Source organism: Leptonotus elevatus, chromosome 13 (genome assembly GCF_054856555.1).
Source record: "Leptonotus elevatus isolate MCC_2025b chromosome 13, RoL_Lele_1.0, whole genome shotgun sequence".
In the NCBI taxonomy this organism is placed as follows: domain Eukaryota; kingdom Metazoa; phylum Chordata; class Actinopteri; order Syngnathiformes; family Syngnathidae; genus Leptonotus; species Leptonotus elevatus.
Window position 1 is genome coordinate 1,258,812 of NC_141251.1, and position 16,071 is coordinate 1,274,882.

Sequence of the window (16,071 nt, forward strand, 5' to 3'; positions counted from 1 at the left end):
TACTCAGTTTAAATAAGAACAGCTGATTTTATTATTTAAAAAAAGAATGCATGAAGTCAAAGTTTTTACATTAAGGGAATGATTAATCATATGGAGGGAAACAAATCTGTCCAAATATTTTATTTACATTTTAAAATGAAAATTTTAAATATTTTCTTTATTAATTAAAGTACTTCCAATTATATTTATTTAATTAAAATAATAATAATTGATTGGTCTAACTATTGTCAATTAATTTTCAAAGAAATGAAAAATAAAATGAAAAAAAATGTCCGATCCTGTCAGAATGACTGAATATTTTATTAGAATAAAAAAAAAAATACAATTAACAATTTTACAAAACAGATTTAGTCAAACTCGATAAACAAGACAAGCATTCAAACGGGAACACCCAATAATGCGACTCGTCTCCTGAAGTCAAAAGTGGAGCAGATGTCAGAAGTAGAGAAAGGACTCGTCTGCAATTAGAATGTTTGCATGTTGAGGCTGGTCGCCATGACGACAGTCTCATTTGTGCCACCAAAGAGGTGAAAAGGCAACAAGCGCATTTGTTCTTTTCTCACCACCAGTCAACCACTGAGAAGCACACATTCGAACCTTCTGCGTGAAAAATGATTTTGTTGTTGTTGACTTTTGAAAAGTCTACACACCCCTGTTCAAATGTCAGGTTTTGTTTGTGATATCAAACAATGAAACAACGATAATTGCAAAACCTTTTTCACCATTTTTGTGACCTTTAATTCATGAAATAATGTAAACATTTTAGAGAGGGAAATAAAAAGAAGCAACTTAGATCATGTGGTTGCACAAGTGTGCACCCCCTCCTAATCAGGGATGGGGCTATGTTCTAAATAAACCAAGCACATTTCAAAATCATGTGAAATGTAAGTCAGCATACACCTGCCGTCCTGCCACCATTTCCAGAGCCTCCGATTAACCTTAAATGAAGTTCAGATGTTCTAGTAGGCTTTTCTTGACATTTGCTTTAGTACTAAGTTACTTCATCTCTTCAAATAAAAGTACTTTCATTTTTTTCAATCCAGCTATACATGTTAGAGACACAGCAAATGTTGGGAAAAGTTGGAAATTATTCATCTGAGTTTCACAAAAAGCTTGAATTTGTGTAGACTTGTTATATCCACTATATATGTACGAGAAGTACAATTTTTCAACTTTTATTTGGCTTATTATTCATTATTATGGACTCTATTTTCTTGACTTTCTGTTTAGGCTGAGGTTTGACGGAGTCATGTTGGAAATGTACTTCAGGATCAGTAATCGATGAGGGGTGCGGGGGTTTTAATTATTTGTAAGATATATTTACGCCACTAATGTGATGATAATCCCCAGTTCTTTTGGAACGGAATCTACCACTAACAGTCAATTTGAATAACAGTAAATATTTGTGTTAAGCTATTTACAGGAGTGTACACGTAAATAAAAAGTCTGATAATGGTGATTATCTAGCTGCACAACATCTCCCTCTTGTGGACAAAGGTGTAACTGCAGCACGACGTGGTCCATAAATCAGAACTTGAACTGGCCTGGGAAATGGACAGGCCGGGTTTTGTGAGGTTCGGGTTCCTATTTATGGAATGTGACACTTTGTAGTGTCCTTGCGTCATTCCTAAGCCTCAGCTCATTCCATAAACATCTGAACAACTGCTTACTAGTAGATCAATAAATAGGTGGACATAAATTCTAAGCGTCTGCCTAATCTGTTGTAAATAACTGTAATTCAATTGTTTGATGTATTTCAAGTATTACTTTTTTTAAATTGAGATATATGGGATATAATCTTGTACATTTACATTTTCATATCTGATCAAAAATACTCTGTTCCCATTTCAAGATTCCAACTTTAAATTTGCAATAGATTTAATTTAATTATATGATATGCCGTGTCAACAACTTAAAAAGAATGCAACAAATATTCCAGGATTTTTAATACTGTAAATACTCAGTTGAGGAAGGTGTGGGCTAACCTTTGACCCACTCTGAGAAGTTGAAAGCAACGGACAAGATTAGTGAAGAAGAACTAACATCCGACAGGTTGTTTGTAGAGTGTAGATTGAATAGCATTAGCAAAGAAGTAGTAAAGAGTTATTTAAGGTCAGCAGCAGCAGCAGCAGCTGAGCGGCTTGGGTTCATGTGAAGTGCTGCGGACCAGCAACCGAGTGATTCGATAACAGCTGAACTTTAACCTGCTATGTGCGCACACGTGACAACTGACAACCAAATTAGTGATTTTTTCCGCCCGTTTTTAATACACCTCAAAAAAGTTGCTAAATATAACAACAAAGTGACTGTACTTTTTCCAACTAGCTCCTCCCCCTCTTCACAGCCATGTGCTAGTGTAAACTGCGCATGTCAGCAGGGATGGAAAAAAAAAAAACTCCCGACAAAAATGTCAAATTCAAAGTTTAGCCTTACTAGAAAATAGACACGAGGCAAGTTTCCATTGGACGTTTTTGTTTAATAATCCTTCAGCCATGTCGACTTGCATGTACGTACAGTATTTCGTTGCAGTCCTTCATGAACATTTGACAGACAGACGGTCACAAACGTGGCAGTAAAATAAGTTAAAAGACTCTTTCGGGCCTGTGAAACCAGGTAAATAACAAAGCATCCTCCTTTCTTCTGCGTGTGTGTTTTTTTTTTTGTGTTTTCAGCACCTCACATTGAAAGATTTGGGACCTTAGCGGAGAAGAGGGGCTGCTTTTAGACAATAACTGGACACATTCTTTTTTTTTTTTTAAATCTAACAAACCAGGAAGAGAAAAACAACTGCATTGACTCTACAGCGATGATGTTGATGACCAAAGATGATTTCAAATGAATATTAGCGTTGGCCACATGCACGAGAGCCAACAAGAAGTCACACACACGTCTCTCCATCTCATCAGCATCTGTACAAATGACTCAACGTGACTTCTTCTTCTTTTTTCTTTTTTCTTTTTCTTCGAAGCGTGTGAATCAAGAGCACAAAATAAAACCAAAAAGTAAAATGTTAAATTAGCGCAGGTGCACGCGGCCTTCATGATGTGGCCGATTTGAGGTAAGCGATCAGGTCCTGGCGCTCGCCCTTCTTCTTGATGCCGGCGAAGATCATCTTGGTGCCCGGGATGTACTTCTTGGGGTTCTCCAGGTACACCATCAAGGTGTCCTCGCCCCACACGATTCCTGACAACACACAAAAGCATCAAACTTTCAAACAATGACATTCTAAAGTGTCCTTGTGTGACAGGACCAGCAAACGATGAGCTATTTTTGCTTTTTTCTGTCTTGTAGCATCAACTCGGTGTTAAGTGATGTCACATGGAATGTTACCAGAAGGTAAGCTACATCATTTTATGGATTTGAAATTTGACATTTTTTAAGTTAGTTCACAGTAGACTTTTGTCATTAAAACACGCACACAAAGTATTTTTATGGAATAACACGAAAAGTATGATTCATTTCTGCCTCAAGTGAGTAATCGTCTATATTTAATTTTTTAACTGTAAATATATCACAAAACTATCATCTGTTAACTCATCTTATAACATTATGCTTAGAATAAATGTACATCATTTGCTTCATAGAAAGAAAGAAAAAAAACGCACCAGCTAAGTTCCAATAACAACCGAGGCTAAACTTAGCTCAACTTCTGCCTATCATTAAAAAAAAGTTACAACCGGGTGTTTTAATTGGTTGTACATGTGTCGGTTAACTTTTCAACCCATATGGAGGTCACCTGTCCAAAAAACTAAAAAGACATTAGGTGAAGCCCACTAAATTAGGACTGACAAAGTTGCATTCCTACAGCGGCAATGTAGCCCAAATGTGTGCCCAATTTCTACAAAAACGGTATAAAATGCCAGGAAAACGGCAAGTAACAGTTGTAAGCAAGCATGCATTCTTGCGGGTGGTCCTCCTGTCAAAAGTATTCGAGCGGCACACAAACGCAGATCTTTGACATTTTAAATGTTATTGTCAACACACAGGACGTCGTTGGAGTTGCAAATTCAAAGTCATGTTTCCCCCCCCCCCCCCCTTAACTGCCCTCGGACCGACCTTTGCTCTTGTTGGCGTCCGTGTACGAGTATCCGTCCGCCTGGCCCGTCTTGCGGCCGAACAGACCCCACAGGTTGGGCCCCACCTTGTGCTTGCCCCCCTCCTCGATGGTGTGGCACTGCGCGCACTTCTGCACAAACGCCTTCTTGCCCTTCGCCACGTCGCCCATCGTCAGCTGCCTGCAAAGAGACGGACGCGGGAAAATGAACACATTCTGCTCTATATTAGGTTATACTGCAGTAACAATGCATGGAAAATTGACCTTGCGACCTGTTGATGGGGTTGTGGGAGGAATAAGGACGCTGAGTGTCAAGAGGTTTAGAAATGGTTTCAGTATCAAGACTTTTGTGTAGTGTTTTAACATTTGTCCACTAATGTCACTCAAGCAGTTCCAAAGCCCAAATACTTACAAGTGGGGTTAGTACTGCCCAAAAAGGATGCCAATATTCGAAAGCAGAACAATGAGTGGGTCTGATGTAAAAGCAACGGCCTACTGTCCTTCCTCCTTCGTCCCGTGAAGTGAAGGACGTCGAAGGTAACCACCACCATCATGCTCCGATTACATACAGCCCTCGTGTGACGTCACCACCCGAGCACGTCACGACATGCCGCTCGAGGTCGCTCGAGGCCAAAGTGTCAAACACCCACGGAATACATCGTTCAAATGCGTTAGCTTAGCATGAGCCTTTTAGCTTCCTTCTAATGAACCGGCGTTAGCACCTATGCTACTTAGCATTAGCATCCCCATGTATTAATGGCTAATAGGTGAGCAGCTTTAATGCACTAAACGGGGCGCAATTAATGATTTTGGCGTAATTTTTAATCTGCGAACGACTACCGGTGGTGACATTTAATTCTGCGGGGGGAATTGAGCATTAAAAAAAAAAAGCCGGCTGGCTACCACGCCTGGTGGTTAGCTCAAGGATAACCGTTAACATGGCGGGCCGGCGAATTCAAATAGTTTCCATCAAAGACTTTACATTTTATTTACATGTGTTCCTGTGTTTTTCGTTTTCCTCCAAAGTGTGCAGTATTCTAGAAAGACAGGTTAGCGGTTGGCTCGTGTCACCCGCAACCGGCTCTCAAGGATGCTTGAAGGTGTTCGGCGACCAACTAACGACGAGTGCTCCATCGCCATTCGCCGCACTTGCGAATGAATATCCGCCGTAATAAAACTCTTTAAGTCTGCTTACTGGAGTATAAAATGAGCATCATCCACTCGAAACTATGGAAGAAAGCTTATCGAAATTTGCCTTTTCTTCACAGCGTGGCAATTTTGTCTTCATTCACCATGGTTTTCCACAAAATCAACATAATTACACGCAGCTTAGCGCAATAAATTCAAGTGTGATGTGTTGTTCTTACCTGTAGTTTAAATTGCTTTAAATGAAACTGGCTCGTTTGTGGCTCCTCTCTGCCTTGAGACACGAACGCGTTGTGGCGGTCGCACAGAAGGTCACCCCACTTACGGGTGCCGGCTTATGACGTCGTCAGTCATGTGATAGTGATTACGTCTCGTAACTCCTTCGGGCCACGTCTCGTTTCAATTTTTATAACTACTTTGTGGTCTCGCGTATTTGACAAGCGGCGCGTAGCAACCGTCAGTTATTGGTTAAATCAAGAAGTGAAGTCCTAAGTAGAACGTGTTTGTAGCCTTGAGGAAGCGAAGGAAGTGTATAAAGGAGTTGGAAAGGTTTTGGGACGGTACCCAACAAGGATGTGACGTCACCTCCTACTATGTAATGTACTGTAATCGTAATACATGTTGCATCAACGGGTAATGTTAAAAATAACTTATTTTTTTAACAAATGATGTAGTAAACGAATACGGGATGTTCATGAGTTATATTTACTATGTAATAAATGGATAACATAAGCAAATGGATTGACAAATCTGTTGATGGGTTAAAATAAAATTAATAACATTTTAATATTTCTTTATTTGGTTACCATTAGTGGCTCGAAATACATCAAGACTGTCTCTTGATCAATGGATCATTTATTTTGTTTTTACGCTCAGAAGTGATTTTGTGGAGACCCTGCCAATGTAACTATTTGTAAAGGTTAATCTTTATGGAAGTTCAAATCCTCACTGATTTAGACCACCTTTCCTAAATTATTGTTTTGAGGTTGAACACATTAGCCAGCAGATATTACAATGAAAACCCCCCAACATCTTTCATACATACTACAATACTCAACTGTACCTTATGATGGTCTACAAAACCTTATGAGCGATAAAAAGAAAAAAATATATACTGTATATAATACACATGATTAGCCTTATATCATATGCACATGAGACAACATCGTCACTGGTTCATTCAAGATGATGTCCATTATGTCAGATGATCCAGATTAGAATCATGTGCTCTTGGGTCAGTGGTGGTGTAGAAGAGGTCATCGGTTTCTGTATGTTGGGTCACAAATGACTAAAATTAGAGTGTACGACTCTTGAGGTCGCTTATAGTTCAATACCTGGAGTTCACACTACTTCAACGTGTATGTTGTACAATATCTTGACGTGGTATGAGAGCTTGCTACAACAACAACAATTATAATAATATTCACATTGTTAAAAATATATATATAGAGGACTTCCTGTTGGGCTCGGGGGCACCAGAAATGCTCACCGAGGACAGTGGCAAGACAATGTAAGTAACAGAGTTACTTACAATTCTCTGGGCATTGTGGTGGCTGGAGAAACTAGGACCAAGCAAGGTTCTACAATGTACTGACTCGGCTGCTGCATTGTTGGCTTTGAGTGCAGATCGATAAAATAAATGAAATTGTGTTTGTTGGTTAGGATTGAGAATTAAGGCGGTGTTGTCAGTTTTGTTAGGTTCCAAGAAGAGCCTGGAAGGAGAAGAAGTAGCAAACATTTCGATGGGAAGAGTCAAACTCAGACAAAAGATCAAGAAATGAGTGAAAGATAAGTGTTGAGGTCACTGTGGAGAAAAGAGAATTTCTTCTTTGTGCAGCTATGGATATAGGTGAGAATGTGTCAAGATAAGTAGCCAGAGGCCACTGTGGTTTGAACAGTAACGCAGACATAGTGGCAAAACTATTTTTTTCGTTATTTATTTTTAAGATATTTTTTTATTTGTGCAATTTAGCATTAGGAGCTTTATCTTATCTAAAGTATTTCTTTGGCTTGAAGAATGAGAACCACCAGCTGAGTATAAATGTAGCGTTTCAGTTTTTACATCATGGTTCTGGGCTGCATCCGATGATATAAATACGGACGTTTCTTTTTTTTCTTCGTAATTGTAGTTAATCATGATGTAGTTAGCATAATACCCGAGGGGGGGCAGTAAAACGCCATGTAGCCTTTACAGTGCAAGAAACAAGAAGAAGAAAAGAAGCCCCCAGCCCGAGAATCCAAGATGGACGAGTCCCACTCGAGCGCGCGTCAAGCGCCGGAGAACCTGGACGACCCTCCCAACAGTCGCCTGTTCCTGGTGGCCAGTCGCTCCGTCACCGAAGATGAGCTCCGGGAGCGTTTCTCGGTCTTCGGCGACGTCCAGGGCGTGTGGGTCGTCAAAGACAAGCAGACGAAGGAGTCCAAAGGCATTTGCTACGTTAAGTTCGCCAAATCGTCTCAGGCCTGCCTGGCCATGGAGGAAATGCACGGACAAATCCTGCAGGACGGAAACAAACCCATCAAGGTCGGAACCAACACGAACATGAATGTAACCTAACTTGCTGTTTTCACTCTGGTAGCTGAAGATGCTATGCAACAAACAGCCCACACAGTTGGCGCCTATACTAGCATGCTAGCAGTCCTGTAGCTGTTGTACATTTTCGTTCGAGGGGCGCAAATGTGCATTTATTAAATTGTTTACAAATATTAACGAGTAAATGGAAACAAATAAATGTAGGAGAATGAAAACATTTGAAAGTGCACACTACTGTAGACTTGAATTTTGTCACACGCTTTATCTTTTTTTTTAATTTTTATTATTAGTCGCATCAAACAAGTTGAAATTGTTTGTATTCCAAATAAGACATTAAAATAACATCCCAACTTTCTCTGAATAATGTTTAGATTATGTGTTAAAGCCATCTGCCTCCCTGCTAACTTTGCTGACTAGAATCGACTTTTCCTCTTAAATAAATTCACTTAAATTATTCAGTCATGTGACCACAACTGACTGTCAGCCTATTGGATTGGAAGTCATCATTGCACGGTAAATTCTGACGTCTTGTCTTGTCTTGTCTTGTCGTAGGTGTTCATCGCCCAGTCGCGCTCGTCCTCCAGCCACAGAGACGTGGAGGACGAGGAGCTGACCAGGATCTTCGTCATGATCCCAAAAACCTTCTCCGAGGAAGACCTGAAGGACACTTTTAAGGTGCACGTAGCTACTTTTGTTGTGCTTAAATTTGAAATGCGGTGTTTGTTTACAATAATGTTGTTCCAATAAAGACTTTGGTTGTCTCTTGTGTCCCTTCAGGAATACGGCGACATTGAATATTGCGTCATCATCAAGAATAAGGTGACGGGGGAAAGTAAAGGTTTGGGCTACGTGAGGTACTACAAACCCTCGCAAGCGGCCATGGCCATCGAGAACTGCGACAAAGGTAAGACTGCAAGGTGGCACCGCCGGCTACGCGCTTCAGGTCGGGTCTTCCCAACCGTCATTGAGCCAAGGCGCGTATTTTGTATTGACGCGTGTGTCAGCTTACAGGGCCATCCTGGCGGAACCTCGCAGCAAAGCCCAGTCCTCCGAAGACTACAACAGCATGGCGGCCAGGAGCGACTACTCCGGCGGCGGCGACTCCATGAACATGTACCCCTTCAACATGGCTGCACCGGCGGAGCCCGTCAGCTACCCCATGATGGACTACCGCAGCGGTAGCGGCGGCGCAGACATGACCCGCTGCCTGATGGTGTCGACCCGCGCCGCGCTGACCCAGGAGCAGATCTTTGCGCTGTTTGACATCATTCCCGGGATGGAATACTGCGAGCTGCAGCGGGACGCTTACGGGATGAGCAAAGGCGGGTGACTGAGACGTGAATCGGGATTCAACTTGGGTGTCTTTCAATGCCGGATTAACACATTGGTTTTATTTTGGTGCGGTTGCAGGTCACGCCATGATCCGTTACAGCAACCTGGGATCAGCACTTTACGCTAAAGACAAACTGAATGGGTTCGAGTATCCGCCAGGGAACAGACTGGTGGTCAATTTTATGGACGACGGGGAAGATCGCAGCAGGTACACGCGCGAAAAAGAGAGAAACTTTGACTCGAGCAACTTTCCTACCTCTCCTATACTCTACTGTATCTTTAATGTGTGTGTGTGTGTGTGTGTGTAGTTCAGTAGGTAGGATGGCCATGCAGTTTGTGGCCACGCAGATGATGTCATCAGTGTGGAACGGACCTTCCAACAGCCAATCCATCAAACCTTCCGCTTCTCATTTGGTACGTCAAGTCGTCTTCCTTGCGTTTGTCCGCCTGCGAAAATGAAGCCACTCGTGTCCAAGGTTATTTTAGTTCGCGAAAACTAACGAAATAACTACAACTAAAAGAAAGAAAAAAACATTTTCGATAACGAAATAATAATGAAAATACTTCTTCTTTTTTTTTATTTTTTATTTTTTTATTTTTTATTTTTTTTTATAAACGAAACTAACTGAAACTACATTTTACATTTACAAAACTAAAATGAACTAATTACAGCAAAAATGTCCTTCGTTTTAGTCTTTGGTAATTAATTTAATACATGAGCAATTGGGGTTGATTTTTAATGTGATTTTAAGTATATATATATATATTTTTATATTAACTGGACAGAAGTGACGTCATCTAGCAGCAGCCAATAGAAAAGCACTTTCAGATGACGTCGCTTCCTACGCGACAATTTCACGTGCTTGACTTTTGGCTCCAATCGCTCGATTTGCCTGCGTTCTCATTTGATTCAGACAAAACACAATGCGAGGTAATAAGAAATGTGTTATTTTTTTCATTTTGCCATGATGTTCAGTAAATATTGCACACAAGTAATAAACCAGATTTTTTTTTTTTTTTACAAAACTTAAATACTGAAACTAACTAAAACTAAACCAAAACTAAGCAAAAAAAAAAAAAAACTAAAACTAATAAAAACTAACAGAACTGCCCTGAAAACGAATTAAAACAAACTAAATTGAAAACAAAATAAAAAGAAAAATTTCCAAACTATAATAACCCTGTTTGTGTCAAGTATGACCAATACTCCCCCCGCCCCCCTGCGTAGGGTTTCGCCGGCCCGCCCCCGTCCGTATCCCGGATCCAGACAGACGTCAATCTGCCGCCCCTCAAGAAGCTGGCGCCGCCCGACAGCAAGCTCAAGGAGCGCTTGTTTGTGGTTTTCAGCCCCGGCCCCCTGCCCGTCGACGTGCTGGAGGACGTTTTCTGGTAAATGCGCGCCACGCGGCTCTTTTGACTTCAATGTACATGCGTGACGGACAAGTGCAAGAAATGTTTTTTTTTTTTTTTGTAGCCGTTTTGGTTCCCTGATAGAGGTCCACTTGGTTCCAGGCAGGAAGGTCGGATACATGAAGTACGCAGACAAGCAGGTGACAACCTAGACTGATGCAGGACAAAGTGAAAAAAAAAAAAACGATTCCAAATGTTAAGTGCGTTTTCCTTTTTTGTATCGAGTGCGCCGAGGACGCTTTGGCGACGCTCCACGGCCGCGTGGTCAACGGCGTGAAGATGAAGGTGATGCTCGCCGATCCTCCCAGAGAAGAGTCGCACAAAAGACTTCGCACGTATTAGGATGTCGGCACCTGGCGGGTAAGTTTGCCACTGTGGCCGTTTTTTTTTTTTGTTTTACGATGTTTAACATCTTCGTTAAACATGTAAGGAACATCAAGCAAGTAGCACGGAGTTTTGCATAGGAATTGTTAAAACAAAATGGCTGCAGCTTCGGCTATTCACGTTCCAGAATAAAATGAACAAAATAGAACTACTCACACTTTGAAGAAATGATCTGGGAGGATAACAGGAAGCACTATTGTCACCTAGCTTCATACAAACATCAACTTGACTAAATTGTACAGAAACTGACTTATTTTTGGATTTCTTTTAAATTCGCATGTATTGACGTTTGTGCGTGAGTAACTGTGCAGCTTCTCGTTCCCCAGGCGACTGTTGTCATGACAAAACGACCCCTGACCTGACAGACCCGACGACCCACATGGACACGGGAGACCTCTTGACACGACCTTTGACACCTGTCTGACCTTACTCTTCTGCTCAGTGACCTTGCCGTGACCTTCAATGTGAGCTTTTAGTGGGTCAGTCCAGTTTTTATTCTTTTACTTTTCACAGTCGTGTTATTTCAAGCCGCTGTGCGATCTCCACAGCGGCAGTCAAAAATTTGACTTCTTTACACGATACAGTTGGCTTCAGTAGTTAAGACTCAACTTGAAGCTTCTGCTAGTGTTTACTTTACTCACGTGGACGTCTGCTGCTCTTTTAAAAATTGGAGTTTTTTGTATTTTCAAATGTGTTCCGACTACGACATCTTTTCAAGTCCAAATAAAAACAGATCAACGCACCACTCGTATCCTTGTGTCTCAAGATGTTTTGCATGTTAGCTGAGATATTCAGCCGAGGCGTCACGTTTCAATATGAGCGTCACACGTCCAATGTATGAAATAATTTGCTTTTCTCGTTATATGCAAAACAATGCGAAAGTGATTACACTCGTTGTCTTTTTTTTTTCGTGTTTCCTGCAACAACTTAAGTTCTTAATATCAGCCAAGAAATAAATATTTCTGAAAAAAATATGATCAATTTTACAAGGGTAGGGTTAAATTGTTGAACATTTAAAATGGGAAATTTGTAGCATTTACGATAAGGGTACATTAGCACTTAATTTCAGTTTAGCTGTAAAGAATAAAAAAAAAAAAAGTATTTCTATTATTTGGAAGGTGATGAAAGTTAATACTGTGGAAAACTAAACTTGCTTTGGGGAAAAAAATGGTAATTTGTAGTCATCAACGAAGCGAGCATTTGGATGCACAGTATTTTTATTCCTGCTCAATAACATCTGAATATAATTTACAATAACAGCACTCGCCTGCTGGTTGTGAGGGGCCGCTGTAATCCGAGAAACCCCCCCCGCCCCTCCCCACCCACCCTCGCTAACGCACCGTTCATTCATTCCGACCCAACAAAATGAAGATGAATCAAAAGAGGTTAAATATAACGTGTACGATCTTTGGCGTTTTGGTACAAGAACAGACTGAATTTCTTAGAACAGAATCACTGCTGTTCGTTTCGTCCATCACGTCTCGTCGCTGTGACGATTCCACTCGTAGCGGGGAAGAGGGGGGCGGAGCTGGGCAGTCATGTGACGATGTGATCAGGCTTTCGTTACAGAGTCTCTGCGACTTAAAAAATCAAAACTTCCAAGTGTCCATGCATCCGTCCGTCCGTCCGTCCGTCGGTCCTTGTCGTCGTTGTGGTCTCGCCGTCTTGCTCAGTCGTCCAGTGCCAGCGTGTTGAGCTCCTCGTCCAGCTCCTCCAAATCTTCCCCGGTGAACAAGTTCTCGTCCACCGGGACGTCCTCGTCTTCGTCCTCGTCTTCCCCTTCTCCGGTTTCCCCGCCTCCGTCGGCCCCCGACAGCCCGTTGGCCTCCGAGCCGCCGCACGCTCCGTTCAGCTGTTCTGTTGACCACAAAACAAACAAACCTGTAACAGCACTGCATTGTATAAATATATATTTTTTTATTTTTATAAAACACATGTCACTGTTTTACAATGTTCCCAATTGCTATTGACCATTTTTATTTTTATTTTTTTATTTTCCCGCTCATTGCTTTGGCGCCATCTTGGAATCACCAACCAACTCTTTTGTCAGAACCGCTGTGGCTTGCTCATGTGGTTTTCTTACCGTAGTCCTGCTCCTCCTTCTGACGACTCCTCGCGGAGGTGAAGCGGTCCACGGCGGCCACGGTGATTCCCGTGTTGTCCACTTCTTGAGGAACGAAGCGGGACAGGTCTATGTCCTGGACCTGCGTGGTGTCGGCCTGAAACCAGACATAATAATATTAATATATATAATATTACTTTGCGTTCCCATAATTAACTGCTTCTTTGCATTTGCTAATCAATGTCACAATAATGACAAAGTTATCTAATCAATATCTATATAAAATTGATTTTATATTATCCATGCATGGTAGACAACATGCATCTTCGGTTTGACATTTTTCATTTGTAGAATGAGCGAGTGTGTCCAAAACTTTTCATCAGTTTGTCTAAAGAAAACCTTTCAAATTGTTTATTTCGTATCTTAGTGTCGGGCGCGAGCGTCGCGATTACCTTTTCCCGCTCGTAATCGTCGTCGTCGTCGTCATCCTCGTCTCCCGTGTCGGCGTATCGCGTGTCGTCGGCTTCGTCGTCGTCGTCGTCCACCAGCTCGGGTCGGAATTCGAAGACCTCGCGGCCGCTCACCACCAGCGACTTGCCGGCCTTGAAGTCGGCCTTCTTCTTCTCCATCTCTTCCATGGCTTTGGCCAGCTGCGATGGATGACGACGACCTTTCTTAGTCTCAACAACATCAACCAAAATCACAGCGAGTGAGCGGAGGGCGTCGCTACCTTCTCCTGCCTTTTCTTCTTCTTCCACGCCAAGAACGTCTCCAGGGTGATGCGGGTCACGCTGGGACCGAGAGCCGCACGCTGGAAACGAGACGGGAACGCGACAACTTTGACGGGCTTATCTCGGGCTCGGCCACGAAAAGTATTTAAAAAAAATGCTGCCATCTCCGTGGTCAGACAAGCTTGAAGCTTTTTTTACACCGAGGCAGATAAAATGATGTCATCAACAAGCTCGGTTACTTGATCTGAGCCGCCTCCTGAAGAGTATTTGGAGGTTTTTTTGTTTTTGTATTTTTAAGTAAGTGGCGAGTGCACAGCTGCTCACCTCGCTCTCGATCAGCTCCTCCATGGAGATCTCCTGGTCCTTCTCCTCCTTCTTCTTCTCCTTCTTCAGCACGAAGCCGGGCGGCAAAGCGTGCCGGTACATGCAGTCGCCGCCCCCTCCTGGACACGCCCAGAACCAGCCGTACTTGTTGTTCTCGATGGCGTCCAGGAAGAACTTGCACACCTGTCGCACCGCATGACAACTTCCTCAGCATCCTTAATGAAAAATTTCCCATGGCCGCGAAAACAAAAGCAAGCTAAAAAAAAATCGTACAATCTGCGTTTTGGATTTCTTCTTCTCGGCCTCGCCGTGCTTCTTATTGATCACCTCCTCCAGCTTCTTCTCGTCCCAGTTGTCCATGGTGTCTATGCGGCCCAGAAGCTTTTTGTAAGTCTCCGTCCTCCTTCCCATCCGACTCCTCTGCAAACAACTCACCTTTCTCCAGCTCCTCGTCCCGCTCGTCCACGTAAACGCTCTTCTTCTCGCCCTTCCTCTCCATGGACAAGTCGTGGCTGAACTTGCACTTGTCTCCTTTGGTGCACTGGCCCTGCTTGAAGAAGGCGCACAGCACCGACTTTGGGTCCACACCTGAACGAGAGCACGAAAAAAACAAGTACAATATGTTCAAAGTTTTAAAAATGAGAAACTTGAGTTCCACTTGTGTTACCTTTGCTGACTTTCTGGGCAGCGACGACTGGCTTAAAAAGCTCGTTGAGCTCATCTAACTCTTTCTTCTTGTCCGTCTTCTTGGTGGACTTTTCGGCCTCCGCCTGCACAAACAGCAGATGTCAAGAGTTTTGGGTACATAAAAGCCAGTCGGGATTGTTTCTCACTGACCTGCCGGGCGTTTTGTTGTCCATACTTGACTTGCTGTGTGACATTCTTGATGAACTTCTGTTGCTTGGCACCTTTCTTGTTCTTCAGGCCGAATGTTTTGTCCTGGAACACAAACAGTAAAGTGAAGACAGGCAGGAGATCCAATTGTCAAAGAACAATGAACTGTAAAATCCGTTTTCTGGATATCATGTTGGGATACTTTTAGTTAAAAAAAACCCCCCACAACATTCCGACAAGACATCCATACCCATTTAATTACAATTTACCACTTGGAAAAGCACTTCTAGCCACGCTTCAACGTTATTAGTCCAACACAGACAGAAAAATACTCGAGTACGTGGCTCAAGTTGGTTCGACGTGACCAATTAGAAAAGAGGACACGCCACTACCGAGCCCTCGAACGAATGTAGGACAGTTGTCAATTTGAATACGCTGTTTGCTGATATTAGACACATGTCAAGTACTTTAAACGGGGCAGTACAACTGCTAGCCATGACGTCATGGCCAGCAGGTAGTGGTTACGTTGGCGAGCTAACGTTCCACGGGGATCAACCAGACAGTTAAATAGCTTAACGCTGTTGTAATAGGACTGAGTTATCGGGGCGGTTTAACCCACAACATAACAAAAATAAACATGTTTAAAGAAACGTGTCCATTCAGATGTTCGTGGAGGTTCGATCGCGTGCTAGCCCGTTAGCAACGAACGACGGCTAGCCGCACGCCGGCCGACATGCTAGCTCGTGATTTCCTTTTTTTTTTTTTTGTAATACCTCAATGATCTTTTCCTTCTTCTTCTCTTGAGTCTTTTTATTCGCCGCGGCCGGAGCCGGCTTCTTCGGAGGCATGTTGGCTCAGCTGCAGGCGTGTCGTTGCGAAATCCAACCTTTAAAAAACGTGGCAATATTCGATTTTTCCAGCCCGCTAACTCTCAGCTTCACATTAGCCACTTGACGCTAACGCGGCGCCGTTACGGTGACGCTCCACCCACCCACGTGATTTCGACGTATGGTGATGTCATTACACTATGCATGACGGGTACTGTAGTTAATGACGACTTGAATACGCATTTCGGTGTTATCCACTACCGTTCAAAAGTTTGGTCTCGCTAAGATTTTTTATTTTATTTTAAGAAAGCCACTTAAAAAAATCACTGTAGAGAATTATTGAAGTAAAAAAATAGATTTTAAGGACATTTTTTAGTGCAACGTAATTTCATGAAAAACGTGAGCAGCCATGACAAGCTAAAAATGTCTACTAG

At 42.5% G+C, this 16,071-nt stretch overlaps 3 protein-coding genes across 6 annotated transcripts in view; 1 reads left to right on the top strand and 2 right to left on the bottom strand.

Moving 5' to 3' along the window:
• Positions 1-2,455: 2,455 nt before the first annotated feature.
• cycsb (cytochrome c, somatic b) lies at positions 2,456-5,570 on the bottom strand. Its single transcript, XM_086093004.1, has 3 exons — positions 5,422-5,570; positions 4,057-4,235; positions 2,456-3,183 (listed from the first exon to the last, which is right to left on the bottom strand). The coding sequence occupies exons 2-3, from the start codon at positions 4,223-4,225 to the stop codon at positions 3,038-3,040; spliced, it is 315 nt and encodes a 104-aa protein (XP_085949130.1). The 5' UTR covers positions 4,226-4,235; positions 5,422-5,570; the 3' UTR covers positions 2,456-3,037.
• Positions 5,571-7,399: 1,829 nt separating this feature from the next.
• rbm45 (RNA binding motif protein 45) overlaps positions 7,400-16,071 on the top strand; it is a 64,820-nt gene continuing 56,148 nt past the window's right edge. For 2 of the 4 annotated variants that reach the window (XM_086092164.1, XM_086092165.1), the window contains exons 1-9: positions 7,400-7,724; positions 8,286-8,408; positions 8,511-8,637; positions 8,738-9,055; positions 9,144-9,273; positions 9,374-9,479; positions 10,294-10,454; positions 10,540-10,615; positions 10,701-10,835. In XM_086092164.1, coding sequence (XP_085948290.1) covers positions 7,443-7,724; positions 8,286-8,408; positions 8,511-8,637; positions 8,738-9,055; positions 9,144-9,273; positions 9,374-9,479; positions 10,294-10,454; positions 10,540-10,615; positions 10,701-10,817 — 1,440 coding nt within the window. In that variant the 5' untranslated portion in view covers positions 7,400-7,442 and the 3' untranslated portion in view covers positions 10,818-10,835. Of the gene's footprint in view, positions 7,725-8,285; positions 8,409-8,510; positions 8,638-8,737; positions 9,056-9,143; positions 9,274-9,373; positions 9,480-10,293; positions 10,455-10,539; positions 10,616-10,700; positions 11,602-16,071 lie in introns of those variants that run through there. The other 2 variants (XM_086092163.1, XM_086092162.1) reach the window with 2 other exon arrangements.
• Positions 12,059-15,815, bottom strand: zc3h15 (zinc finger CCCH-type containing 15). The gene is made up of 10 exons (XM_086092166.1): positions 15,584-15,815; positions 14,814-14,915; positions 14,644-14,746; positions 14,412-14,564; positions 14,250-14,341; positions 13,977-14,159; positions 13,652-13,732; positions 13,374-13,571; positions 12,943-13,078; positions 12,059-12,716 (listed from the first exon to the last, which is right to left on the bottom strand). The coding sequence occupies exons 1-10, from the start codon at positions 15,656-15,658 to the stop codon at positions 12,529-12,531; spliced, it is 1,311 nt and encodes a 436-aa protein (XP_085948292.1). The 5' UTR covers positions 15,659-15,815; the 3' UTR covers positions 12,059-12,528.